Raw genomic sequence first — 14,619 nt, 5'->3', positions numbered from 1 at the left:
CACAACATTTCAAATTAAAGAGAACGAGAAACAGGCCAGATTAATCATTACCTGTCGTGCTCTTTGTCCACTAAATGGTAACGGGCTCTAAAGGCCACTAGGTGGGCGTAGTAGGCTGGCGCAGGGATAGAGACGGAGCGGGTACAGCGAACGTATGTGTGGCACAGCTGGTAGGTCAATAGCTGGAACTCATCGGCTGTGAAACAGTTGTCATCCCATAGCACATGGTAGTGTGAAGGTCGGCTTGTACCCTGGGGTAACGATGAGTGTTAAGTGGTGTATTTAAAAAAAAAAAAAAAAAAAAAAGACACATTATTTGAAATGTTTGCAAACTGAGATCTAGGCTCTCCAATTTGAGTCATTTTTATTATAAATAATAAATCTGTATTGTTATAACAGACAAAAAAGGCTGAACAATGCACTGTTATAAAATGGTTCTCTTATTGTCCATGTGTGCTCATACCTGTATTCCAGCATGACTGCAAAGATAAAAGTCAAATTCATAAGGGTGGGTGATGTCAGTGTCCACTGTGGTACCTGCTGGAATGTTACCACTACGGCCCACCTTAAAAAAAAAATACATTTACAAAAGCAAAAGTTAGCTATAGGGTTGGAATTGATTATACCAGCCTCTGGTACCTCGGTAAATTTAATACTAAACCGATACCTTGGACGTAAAATCAAAAACAATTTGGGTGACTGTCAACTTATTTGATAATTCAAAGTCAATATCTTACAAGTCTCCATTTTTTTTTTAGTTAATGCATTAAAGCATAATAAGGAAAGAAAACAAAGTAATACACAAATGTTGGGTTGAGTAATTGATTTGGATGACACATTAATGTTTCTTTTTATAGTACCTGTACCCGCATGACCCCAGTTAGACAGAGAGAAATTGTGCAAAAAGAAATGCAAAGAATTCAGGAGAACTCTCACTCACTCTCTCAGTGTGGTCTGCACAAAATAGCCGTGTATGGTGGCGTTTCTGTACGACAATGTAGGTGATGCCCGGCTGGTATTCCTTCTCAAGACTAATACAGGCTTCACGAATGGCCAACAACTCATAGTACAGCACCTAGAACGAAATAAGATTCAAGAATATAATTGGGTTTATATATATATCATATTTTTTTATTATTAAATCGATATTACCTCCAAAAGGTCAAGAAAGTATTTACAAAAACAGTCATATTTTAGACAATTTTCCACCCCATTTCTGAGCTTTGAAATTAAACCATATTAAACCCATTTTTACTGGACAGTCATGAGTTGATGCATTCATCCATGTGAGGTCACAAAGTTCAGTTCATGCACATCAGTTTCAATAAATGCTAAGAAAGTTTGGATTTCTGAAAGTTACAGTATGTTTTCACAGTACATAAAAGACCTTTCATCTCAAAAGATAAAGGAAAATTGTATTTCTCATGACATGACCATATGCAGTTTTCTATGAGGGAAGAGAGGGGGTGCTAGATAGCCTCACCTGTCTAAACTGCCCCTCAGACACTCCGTCCCTGTAGAAGATGATTCGGGTGGGTTTGTAGTGGGTGGATTTGTAAAACTGGATGAGTAGCTCTCGCACCATGGATGCCAGATCCTGTATGACTTCCTGTCTGGGTCTCTGCACTCGGACTGTAGCACAGTACCTGCTGGGGTGAGCATCCATACTGCCAACCACCTATTCAGAGAAACAATTTGGTTATTCACAAACGTATATGACACTATAAAATTGCAAAGTATTTTAGATGAAAGGTGTAAATGTGTGGTCTCTGTATGCCAGTATATAGGACTCACAGCTGCAATGGAGGGTTTCTTGCCGTCCCCTGCAGGTGGATGAGTGACATCAGCTCCCAGAAAGATGACAGGCTGCTGGAAAACTGATGGGCTGGAAAAAAAGAAATGATAACAAACATTTAATCTATCAAAAATAGAACAGCTTAATGTGGTGTTAAAACATTTTCTTAGTTTTTGTATTTATATATTCTGTGTATATATACATACAATGTATATATACACAAGTATATTTATATAGTATTTTAGCCACCTTCGTCAGAGGCCACAGCTGTAAAGAAATAAATGACAATGCTCTCATCATTTACTCAACCTCATGCCATCCCAGATGTGTATGATTTTGAAGCACCTAAAAAGGACATAAAGGCAGCATAAAAGTAACCCATAAGACTCCAGTGGTTTAGTCAATGTCTTCTGTAGTGATCCAATCAGTTTTGTGTGAGTACAGACCAAAACTTAACTTTTTTACACTATAAACCATGACATCAGCAATCTCCTTGGAAATCATGAATTCAAGCTCGATTACACTTCCTAGAGCCATCTAGCACTCTGTGCAAGCATCAAGCAATAAGAAGTGTATTTGGTCATGAAATTATGATAGATTTGCATAGAGACTGCAGTGGCAAGATGTATATTTTTCACCCAAAATCAATTAGATCACTTCAGAAGACATTGCATTAAACCACTGGAGTCATACAGATTACCTTTATGCTGCCTTTGTTTTTTGGAGCTTCAAAGATTTGATCACCATTCACTTGCATTGTGAGGACCTACAGAGATGAGATATTCTTCTAAAAATCTTTGTTTGTGTTCAGCAGAAGAAAGAAAGTCATACACATCTGGCATGCCATGAGGGTGAGTAAATGATAAGAGAATTTTAATTTTTGGGAGAACTATCCCTTTAACAACAATACATTTGAAAATATTTGATGAACACTGATAAAATTATTCTTAACAAGCTGATGACAAGTAATGTCATGTGAACGCCTTAAACGATTTCCTTTTATTGAGGTAGGCCATAGAAAGTTCAAAAAATGATCAGCATACCTACATTTTGGCCCATGACCCTGATTTTAAGTTTCATATAAAAAACTTTTACTGCCTGGTTAATTATTCAATGTGTGCTTGTCTTTAGTGTTAAACATTTTGACATAAAAACCAAAGAAAAAACAGATAATTTAAAATGTCATGTAAACACAGTCTAGAATAGATTATTGCACCTTATAACCTGATAATCCATTTTCTTTCATTAACTGGCTTTCAGAGTGAGCTGATTTTTTATAGTTATCAACGTATTGTAAGTTAAGTTGCCCTTACCGCTGATGTGGCACCAATATGTTGTTGATACCACCCAATTTTACATTAATCTTGAGGCAGAGGTTGGAGAGGGTCTGAGGGGATGTCTTCACCACATTCTTCACCTGCACGCACTGGGTGGCCATTCCCAGTAGAGTGTCTCCAACACGCTTCACTTCAGCTAGAGAAAGAGAGCACAGAGTTCAGTGCAACAGCTTGAAGAATGAGTAGTATTAAAGAACCCATGAATTGGCTTGAAGAGCACAGTTTTCTTTCCTGCGTTTATGCATTTCCTATTGAATCTGGAAGTATATGTAGGTATTCTCACTCTAGAGAGCATTTGACTAGACAAAAATCTGTGTTGTGCAGGATGGGTCATGAATATATCTGGTCTGTGTCCCAAAAGAGAATGACTGTAAATATGTTTATCTGCTAAAAGGTTAATTTTGTATTTAAATGACCACAAAGCTAACAGATAGCCACAAAGCTCCATTTTTGATTTCATGGGGTTTTTAAGTGGCATACACCAAGTCATCTAGATAGAAAGGCTATGCAAGGTGGACTCTAAAAGATAATGTCAACTAGTGTCCATTTGTGTTTCTATCAGCATTGAGTTACCATAGACAGGAGTTTTTCCAGGTAGTATGACGATGATGAGTTGGAGGCCCGCGTAGGTGTTCTTCAGGTGCCGGAACATGGGCTCCACATTGTCTGCTCCCTGAGCGTATTTGCAGAAACATGGCTGGCCCTGTATGGGCATTCCTGCATCTTTAGAGATCTTACGCAGTTGGTCTGTAAATCCCCTGCACAAATAGAAAGAATCTTTACCTTTTCTGTTTTAATTCTAATTTATAGGCCTACGTTTTGACGAACACAAGCTGGAGAAAACCTTACTTGAGAACTTCCTCTTTGCATTGTCTCTGAGTGGCGAAACAAGCGATGGCCCACATCTTGATCTCCACTCCGGTGTGAAACTGCTTCCCTCGCATGTCCCACACTCCATGACTTGGGGTTGCTACTGTTCGATTCTGTAACACATGAACTTTATATGAAGGTCACCGTGATGTGTTCAAACCATGCACAAACCGAGAAACTATAAGACAATTAAGGATACATTTGCTGGAATTTTATTTATTATACATGATATCTTTAAGAATTATATTACTTTATGTCTCAATGTAACAGATTGGAACAAAACCCCAAAGTTCTCTAAATGAAACTCAATAATGTCAAACAATATCTTTTAGCTAGACATGGAAATATTGTCAAGAAAATATCTGAATAAAAAAAAAAAACAATTACACACACACACAATTGATATATACGCTGATGAGCCAACACATTATGTCCACCTGTCAAATATGCTGTTGGTCCTCAAAGTGCTCATGCCCAATCGGATTGAGATCTGGATAATTTGGAGGCCAGGGCAACCCCTTAAAGTCTTCATCATGTTCCTCAAACAATTTACAAACAATGTGTGCAGTGTGGCAGGGGGCATTATCCTGCTAAAAGAGGCCACTGCCATCAGGGAATACCATTGCCATGAAGGGGTGTACCTAATCTGTAACAATGTTTAAGTAGGTGGCACATGTCAAACTGACGTCCACATGAATGGCCGGACCTAGGGTTTCCCAGCAGAATATTGCCCAGAGCACCACACTCCCTCCACCGGCATGTCATCTTCCCACAGTGCATCATGGTGCAATCACTTCCCCAGGTAAACACTGCACACGTACATGGCTGTCCACGTGATGTAAAAGAAAATAGGATTCATTGGACCAGGCAACCTTCTTCCACTGCTCCAAAGTCCAATAATGATGCTTGTGTGCCCATTGTAGGTGCTTTTGATGGTGGACAGGGGTCATCATGAGCATTGGACTAGTCTGTGGCTACGTAACCCTATAAGCAGCAGGTGTGATGCACTGTGTGTTGTGACTCATTCCTCCAATAACCATCATTATAATATTCTTTGACTTGTGTCACAATAGATCTTCTGTTGGTTCGGACCAGACGGGATAGCCTTTGTTACCCTCATGCATCACTGAGCCTTGGGCACCCAACATCCTTTTGCCAGTTTGCGGTCTGTCCATTGTGGGACCACTGTAGGTAGATACTCACCACTGCTGACTGGGAGCATCCCACAAGCCTTACCGTTTCAGAGATGCTTTGACGCAAGTCATCTGGCCATAAAAATTTGGCCCTTGTCAAAGTCACTCCGGTCTTTACTCCTGCCCATTTCTCCTGCATTCAACATGTTGACTACGAGAACTGATTGTTCTCTTACCATCTAATCTACCCAGACCTTGACATGTGGCCTTGTTATGAGATGATTAATGTTCATTCAGTCATAGTGTTTTGGCTCATCGTGCATATAGAACATTTGGAAAAAATATTTTAGAATGATTTTCAAGGCAGTTTCATTTTGTTGACAGTAACAAAAAATATAAAATTAAATATAACATATAATATAATATATTAAATACTTTACTACCAGTCCTAGTAATAGCCACACATATTCACAACATTTACAAAAACACTCCAAGCTTCCTAATAGTTGTTTCTTCATATTAAGCTGGGATAGAAGAAAGAATTGTAACTGAAAAAGTTACATACTTCGGCTGCAATATATCCAACTTAAAGTGTGAAGTGTTGCCATATATGTAAAAAGTCACAATATTCATTCATCTAGACACAAACCATGCTAAATTTCTAAACACGCATGAGTGAAAGGGGACGGGTACCATAAAGTGTTCAGAGCTCACCCTGCCGCCGTATTGCAGCATGGGGGCGGGCAGGACACGACCCGTCACCTCCGCCATCTCATCCCGAACACGGAACTGGAACTCCTGCACGAAGGGGTCTGTGTTATAGTTGGCACTGCGCACCTAAGGAAAGGAGAAATAGTGAAAGAGAATTTAAAAAACATTACATATCAGATCTTAACAGATCATTAGTAAATGTGCATTAAAATATCCTTAAGCTTTGATTCATACATTTTGTTACATATATTTGAATGTATGTTAAGCATTGTATAATTATGTTAATGACATTTGAATTATAGATATTATAAAGTTATACTAAAAAGAACAGCAGAGTAAGTATGTTGCTTAGGATCTCACAAACTCTAATTACTATTCCCATCACACATAGCTCTATGCAGTTGTAGCAGTGATATAAATCTTAATTTTTGTTTGAAGAATTTTAATTTGCATCTCATTAAACTCACCAGTCTACTGATCTCCTCCTGTCTGTCTGGTGCCGAGCGGGCCGTGGCTTTGATCATGGTGGAGGTTTGGTTGTCTGTTAATTTTTTTATGCAGCGCTGGCCTGCTACAACGTTGCACACCTGGGTGACGAAGATAGAAACAAATGGATGAGACGCAAATGGATATTCAAAAATTTGACCAAAGGTCAAGTTGGGAAATATGAAAGCTGTTAAAAGAAATGTAGTTCCCGTTGCTCGTCTGGCTGAGTACGTCACTGACAAAGCCAAATTTGTGGTTTTTGGCAAATGCATAAATGTAAATTAAGTGTCTAAAAACAGTTAAAGGAATAGTTCACCCAAAATGTTTAAATTCTCTCATCATTTACTCACCCTCATGCCATCCCAGATTTGTATGACTTTATTATTCTGCTGAACACAATTGAAGATTTTTAGAAGAATAACTCTGTAGCTCTATACAAAGCAAGTGAATGGTGACCAGACCTTTGAAGGTCCAAAAAGAACATAAAGGCAGCATAAAGTAATCCATATGACTCCAGTGTTTAAATCTATCTCTTCAGAAACTAAATGATTGGTGTGGGTAAGAACCAGATCAATATTTATGTCCTTTTTTCTATAAATTCTCCTCCCTGCCCAGTAGGTGGCGGTAAGCACGAAGATCGTGATTCGCCAAAAACAAAAGAAGAATGTGCAAGTGAAAGTGGAGATTTATTTAAAAAAAAAAAAAAAAAGGACATAAATATGGTTCCGTTTCTCACACATACCTATAATATTGCTTCTGAAAATGTGGATTTAGCCACTGAATTTGTATTGATAACTTTTATGCAGCTTTTATGTGCTTTTTGGAACTTCAAAACTCCAACCATATACTTATATTGTATGGACCTACAGAGCTGAAACATTCGTCTAAAAATCTTTGTTTGTGTTCAGCAGAAGATAGAAAGTCATACACATCTGAGATGGCATGAGGGTGAGTAAATGATGATAGAATTTTCAAGTTTGGGTAACTATTCTTTTAAAAATACACTAATCGGTTACATGATGGGGGCTGCCAAGCTGCAAATGTAGTCTGTCGTGACACGGTTTGCAACTTTTTGTTTTTATAGCAGGAGGACATATCATACAGGTGAAACTTGAAAAATTAGAATATCGTGCAAAAGTTCATTAATTTCAGTAATTCAACTTAAAAGGTGAAACTAATATATTATATAGACTCATTACAAGCAAAGTAAGATATTTCAAGCCTTTATTTGATATAATTTTGATGATTATGGCTTACAGCTTATGAAAACCCCAAATTCAGAATCTCAGAAAATTAGAATATTACATGAAATCAATAAAAAAAAGGATTTTAAATACAGAAATGTCGGCCCTCTGAAAAGTATAATCATGCATATGTACTCAGTACTTGGTTTGGGCCCCTTTTGCATTAATTACTGCCTCAATGCGGTGTGGCATGGATGCTATCAGCCTGTGGCACTGCTGAGGTGTTATGGAAGACCAAGATGCTTCAATAGCGGCCTTCAGCTCTTCTGCATTGTTTGGTCTCATGTCTCTCATCTTTCTCTTGGCAATACCCCATAGATTCTCTATGGGGTTCAGGTCAGGCGAGTTTGCTGGCCAATCAAGCACAGTAATACCATGGTCATTGAACCAGGTTTTGGTACTTTTGGCAGTGTGGGCAGGTGCCAAATCCTGCTGGAAAATGAAGTCAGCATCTCCATAAAGCTTGTCTGCTGAAGGAAGCATGAAGTGCTCTAAAATGTCTCGGTAGACGGCTGCGTTGCCTCTGGACTTAATAAAGCACAGTGCACCAACACCAGCCGATGACATGGCTCCCCAAACCAACACAGACTGTGGAAACTTCACACTGGACTTCAAGCATCTTGGATTGTGTGCCTCTCCATTCTTCCTCCAGACTCTGGGACCTTGGTTTCCAAATGAGATGCAAAATTTGCTCTCATCAGAAAAGAGGACTTTGGACCACTGAGCAACAGACCAGTTCTTTTTTCTTTAGCCCAGGTAAGACGTTTGACATTTGAAGCCCATGTCCAGGACCCGTCTGTGTGTGGTGGCTCTTGATGCAGTAACTCCAGCCTCAGTCCACTCCTTGTGAAGCTCCCCACACATTTGAATGGCCTTTTCCTGACAATCCTCTCCAGGCTACGGTCATCCCTGCTGCTTGTGCACCTTTTTCTTCCACACTTTTCCCTTCCACTTAACTTTCTATTAATGTGCTTTGATACAGCACTTTGAGAACATCCAACTTCTTTTGCAATTACCTTTTGAGGCTTTCCCTCCTTGTGGAGGGTGTCAATGATGGTTTTCTGCACAACTGTCAGGTCAGCAGTCTTCCCCATGATTGTAAATTCAACTGAACCAGACTGAGAGACCATTTAAAGGCTCAGGAACCCTTTGCAGGTGTTTAGCTGATTAGAGTGTGACACTTTGAGCCTACAATACTGAACCTTTTCACAATATTCTAATATTCTGAGATTCTGAATTTGGGGTTTTCATAAGCTGTAAGCCATAATCATCAAAATTATATCAAATAAAGGCTTGAAATATCTTACTTTGCTTGTAATGAGTCTATATAATATATTAGTTTCACCTTTTAAGTTGAATTACTGAAATTAATGAACTTTTGCACGATATTCTAATTTTTCGAGTTTCACCTGTATGTTGTTGTTATTACATGACTATATGGTTATTGTTATATTGACTCACCTCCAAAGGCAGGTAAGTATGTTTTTGCTCCTGTCCCACTTGCAGGCAGGGCAGATGGGGGTACTTGAGCTGTAAGCTGTACTTTTCTCTAAAGTATTGAGCCACTGTTCTCTCCACCGTCTGTCCATTTTCCAGCTGGAGAGGAAACCTGTAAAAATAAAAGATAATTTGTAGATTATCTTTAAACTAGGGCTGTCGATTTAACACGTTAATTCAGTGCGATTAATTCTACAAAAAATAACACGTTCAAAAAATTAACGCAATTAATTGCATGCCCACGGACCATAATAAGGAAGATTCCCGAGAAATGCAAGCTTGTAATACCAACTGTTTACTCCAGAGGGCAGTAAGTGAAATTTCAGCTGTATGAGCAACGTGCAGTTTATACAGTGAAGAAAACACTTCAGTAGGAAGAACAACACAAACATGCGTTACGTTCTTGCGTTCAAAACACTCAAAGGAGCGCAAATGTGATCTAAGGGATCTCAAGATATGTTTAAAGATTGAGTATTAAACTATATTTAACTTGAAACAGTGAACTAAACATTTTATGTTTATGACGCAACACACTTGAGACGCAACACAAGCATGTCTGAAGCAGGTGTAAATTAACGGGCTCTTAAACAAGCCCTCATAATAAATCTCCAACTGATTGACAAATTCACTTGTGAAATGAATTGATGTGAACCGTATCCCAATGATTGTCTTATGATCAATAATATGGTAGTGAACAATACATTGTATTCTAAAGCCACTTTTATATTGTCTTATCAATTATTAACTATTCTGCAACAGGAATGTATTGCATTTTAATTATCTGAATATATACATAAAATGTTTTAATATTTAAAGATAACTATGTATAATCATTATATATTGAATTATTGTTATATGAGGGGCTTTCTCAGCAAATATTTGTATATGCGATTAATTAATAGGGACACCGTGTAATTAATTCGATTACAAATTTTAATCGATTGACAGCCCTACTTTAAACTAAACTCATTTATTAATTGTGGAGTTCCTGAGTTTGTTTTCTTAAGTTTTGATCTTTAAAATAGCAACCAGTACAGTTAAATGTTTACTTCCATGACAAAGATTTGGAGTTGCCTCCATTGTTTGCCAATCTATCTTCCCACATCAATCAAACCTTCGTTTATATAAGGCAGTCATGAGAATGATTTCAGAACTACTTGTACACTTACGTCTGGTGGCTGGCTGGCCGGCGAGTAACATTACACACCCTGTACTTCCTCCTCATGGTGCCACAGTGGGTGACCTCCACCTTTAGACCTAATGAGAGAACAAGATCAAATTTACACCACTATACAGCTCCAAAGTTAAGTAGCAAGTTTCAAGGCTCAGATTAAAACTGGTTCAGCTCTAAGAGTACTTTCCACATCATTTAACCTCCTGAGACCCGGCTTCCACATGCGTGGAGATTACGCAGGGCTATGCATAATTTAATTTCTTTTAAACTGAGTGATCTCAGTTTAGGCATTAAAAGGTTAAACTTTCAATGCAATGAGTCATATGAGAAAGCAACATCAACATCACAGCCAATCTCAGCTGAGTTTGTTTTTGGTAGAAACGACAAAAAACTGGAAAGAAGCCTCATCAATTTTATACATTTAAACCTTAATAAGTCAAAAGAGTAGAGTCTCTAGTTTCATCCAATATGCCATTTCAAAAATGTCATTGATGTATCGCGAAACGGCATGACCACATACGTAGACTATAGCCTCATTTTCATTTAAAATATCCTATAGTCACTGTGCATTATCGCATTGAGAATCAATTGATCCATCCAAAAGCTGGAAAATGTTGCATTCAGAGGCTGTATATGGAGTAAGAATGAAAATAAGGTGCATTACAAACTGTTCTAAGACCAGTGCAGACAGACAGTACACTGGAAGTTAAGTAATTCCCTAATTAGGGAGCATCCTATAGCTTTCCTATGCAGCAAGTGCATTCACTCCTAACAACATCCGGTCAAAATTCAGTTTCAGGCTGCAGATGATGTTTGGAACACTTAACATGTTTGGCAGACATGGGACAATGGTGATCAGTACACAGATTCCGAATTTCTCATGCAAAATGTTATTTTAACATGGTTGGCAGTGATTGGATGATGCTGGCCATTACTTAGAATCAGATATGTCTGTAACATCTCAAAAACATGAATAACCAACACACCCCTGGAAACAAACAATTTGATAAAAACAAATTGGACTTTCTATAGCTTGGTATTATTTAAAATGTACAACTTAATCCCACTGTCCACATATATGAACATACATTTTAAGGAAAAACAATTTGGTCTAAAACAAAATGTTTTTTTTAACATGTTTTTCCATTCTACTAGTTACAAATCAAAAAGGGGAATGGAAAATGCACACATCAGTCACGCTTGGGTCTCAGATGTTTAATGGGGAAATTATGATTTAGCATTCATAATAGAATTTGGCGAATGAGTCTATATGTGCAAACCAGTCAGTATATGGATAAATTAAGATTAAGCCATCACTTGCGCAAAATCCACAAATGTGACATGCACATAAACACACAAACCTTTGATCTCTTTGGTGAATTTGACTCTATGGGAATCAGTAAGTGGACGAGGCTGCTCATCAATGTTGTGGATATCAAGAACCTCACACATGAACTGAATCACAGGTTGAGCTTTGTAGAATGCAGTTGCAGACACTATGGAGGGAAAAGGTGTCAAAATTATGTTAGTACTACACATTAAATAAATAAACATGACATGGTGATGTAAGAAATTTTGGTAACACTTTACAATAAGTCTCCATTCGTTTAAATTAAAGCATTAGGTCTCATGTACTAACAATGAACAATATATTTTTTACAGCATTTATTAATCTTTAACATATACAAGTTTTGATTTTAAAAATGTATTACTATATGCTGAAATTAACATTAACTAAGATTGATAAATGCTGTAAAACTGTTCATGGCTAATTCATGTAAACTAATGTTGTTAACTATCTTAACTATGTTAACAAATGATACCTTATTGTCTTAAAATATAGAGACAACTATATGCAAGCCATTTGTAGGTTAAAAGGGAACTAGCTGATCTTTTTCATTAATAACCTATGAATAACGCCTAGATCATAGTACAGGATAATATGGACCATGTTGTATGGTTTTCCTTAGATCCTTCACTATCACTTACCATCAATGTTCAACATCATCTTCCACATAGCTGGTCGCACTGATTGGTGGAACCCAAACCACACCTCTCTCCCCCCACCCAATGGGTGATCATAGCCCTCAGGGGAGGAGAAAAAAGACCGCCCCACTGGAGTGTACCTGAACACATAAATAAAGCTGTTACCTGCAGAACAACCATGTGTACTCTTAAAATAACCATATCTAACAGCTCGCTGTTTATACTATGCACTAATCTACAACTTAACAGAGGTCTCAAATTACCGCTCGGAGTCATACACCGCAAGACATAACAGACTCTAAACTCTTGCTTCTCTGATATAATGGCATTTATGATCAGATAATAGCATTGGGAGGGGGGCGCCTCTTACCTCATAGAGGGCAGATGGCGGAGCACAACATCCACAGCATGTACAGGATTGGTGCTGATTGGCTTATCCAGCTCCAGCGGATCCAATGTGCTCCGCCCAGTGAGAACCTCATGCAGCAGGTGCCAGCTGACCAGTGACACAAATTTAATAGTGACTTTAAATAGCCTGTCCTTTCCACCTTCACCTGGCAAGGTCACATCTAGGTCCACCTACAGATATAAAACAAATTTACATAAATGTATGTGAGAGCCACATTAGATATATTTCTAGCAAATAGATTTTTGTAATTCATGAGATGTCCCTTCAATTGATATGAAACAAGTTTGTAAATGCATTAGGGCTATGCCCAGGGGTTTCAATCAGATGTCTGTGATAGTTAACCAGAGGATCCATAGAGAAGATATATAGAACATATACCATTATAATACATTTCCATTATATTTTAAACTATTTGAATGAACATAAGTGATTGCGGAATCCCTCATGACTTCTGTGGTTAAATCTAGATCTTCAGAAGCGATAGAAGTGTGGGTGAGAAACAGATCAATATTTAATCCTTTTTTACTATAAATTCTCCTCCTGCCCAGTAGGTAGCGATATGCACATAGAATGGGAAACGCCCCCAAACAAAGAAGAACGTGAAGATTTATAGTAAGAAAAGGACTTAAATATTGATCAGTTTCTCACCCACACCTATCATATTGCTTCTGAAGATATTGATTTAACCACTGGAGTCTTATAGATTATTTTATGCTGCCTTTAAATGCTTTTTGGATGAAGAACATCTACAAAGCTGAGATAATTTTCTAAAAATACTAATTTTGTGTTCTGCAGAAGAAAGAAAGTACATTCACATCTGGGAAGCATGACTGAGTAAAAGATGAGAGAATTTTCATTTTGGGTGAACTATCCCTTTAATGAAATTTAAAGGTGCACTCTGTAATTTATTAAGTATGTCGAAGTCCACTGACACTTAATGGTCTGGATGATACATACGCAGTGTAAATAACTAGAAGGCAATAATACCAGAATTTAGTGATATGGGCTTATAAACTATCACACAATCACAGGATGTACAGCAGAATTATGTGCCTTTGTCGGATCATTTTCTAACATCAGCATTTATATTAAAAGAGTAAATAAATAATTCACTTGTTGCTGTGTTGTTGTATTGAAGAAACGGTAATAAAATCTGCTTCTTTCTTTACCAACACAGTGATGATCTGGTCTTTCTTGTCTCCATGTAAAACTCTGTTCATGTACCTGCATAACCTCCGATGATGCCTTTATTTAATTCCAAAGGTGATATTTCATAAGCCATGCTGAAGGCGAGATCTGCGTTTCTGTTTACTATTCACCGCTAAGTAAGAGAGAATGCTCTCTGACAATTGTGCGTTTTTTATTTTGCCAATATGAAACAAGATGCCGTTTTAATGCAAAGAAAGTTGAAGCAACTTTCCCAGCAGCTTTCTGCTGGTTGTGTATAGTTTTGGAGGACTGTCCTGTGAGTGCCTGATTTAATTCATTCTGCCTGTGCAACAGTGTGTGATAAAACAATGACAAAATGCAATAAAAGATAAAACTATATCTGCTGAAAACCAATGAGTTTATGAAAATCGTAAACAATGATAATATGTCACCATTTATTGCCAGCCTGTAATATAAAGCAGCATAATGTAGAATTTTTGTATAGCTCAAATAGCTGGAAGTGGCTTATACCAGAAGTGATCCAGATTCAAGGTTGATAATGTCAGCACCCTAGTTTAGCTGAAAAATAAGGTGGATAAGGTTACTAATATGACTGACCTCTTCATCTCACATGTGTGTTCAAGATTTTTATAGATATGTTTCAAAATTACTATTAATTTCTTTAGAAGCAAAACGTATTAAATGAGGAATGTTTTTTTTTTATTTTTTAGCAATGTTAGAGGTTAAGATATTTTACAGAATTATAAAGTAAATCTAGTTTATTTTTTATATTGCAGGTCTCTGGGTTAGCGTAGAGTCTGGGTGGGT

General features: G+C 37.6%; 1 protein-coding gene across 2 annotated transcripts in view; it reads right to left on the bottom strand.

The window, feature by feature from the left end:
• Positions 1-14,619, bottom strand: part of LOC127619643 (protein argonaute-3) — a 31,320-nt gene that overhangs the window by 7,543 nt on the left and 9,158 nt on the right. The window contains exons 4-18 of one of the 2 annotated variants that reach the window (XM_052092583.1): positions 12,604-12,812; positions 12,237-12,373; positions 11,609-11,743; positions 10,243-10,330; positions 9,038-9,185; positions 6,314-6,433; positions 5,829-5,972; positions 3,982-4,115; positions 3,706-3,890; positions 3,109-3,268; positions 1,795-1,885; positions 1,484-1,678; positions 941-1,075; positions 464-565; positions 52-251 (exon numbers count right to left, since the gene is read on the bottom strand). In XM_052092583.1, coding sequence (XP_051948543.1) covers positions 52-251; positions 464-565; positions 941-1,075; positions 1,484-1,678; positions 1,795-1,885; positions 3,109-3,268; positions 3,706-3,890; positions 3,982-4,115; positions 5,829-5,972; positions 6,314-6,433; positions 9,038-9,185; positions 10,243-10,330; positions 11,609-11,743; positions 12,237-12,373; positions 12,604-12,812 — 2,183 coding nt within the window. The remainder of the gene's footprint in view (positions 1-51; positions 252-463; positions 566-940; positions 1,076-1,483; positions 1,679-1,794; positions 1,886-3,108; positions 3,269-3,705; positions 3,891-3,981; positions 4,116-5,828; positions 5,973-6,313; positions 6,434-9,037; positions 9,186-10,242; positions 10,331-11,608; positions 11,744-12,236; positions 12,374-12,603; positions 12,813-14,619) is intronic. The other variant, XM_052092584.1, reaches the window with a different exon arrangement.

This window comes from Xyrauchen texanus, chromosome 26, assembly GCF_025860055.1.
Source record: "Xyrauchen texanus isolate HMW12.3.18 chromosome 26, RBS_HiC_50CHRs, whole genome shotgun sequence".
NCBI classification, from domain to species: Eukaryota; Metazoa; Chordata; class Actinopteri; order Cypriniformes; family Catostomidae; genus Xyrauchen; species Xyrauchen texanus.
The sequence above is the reverse complement of the archived record's forward strand: the minus strand, read 5'-3'. Positions and strand labels throughout refer to the sequence as shown.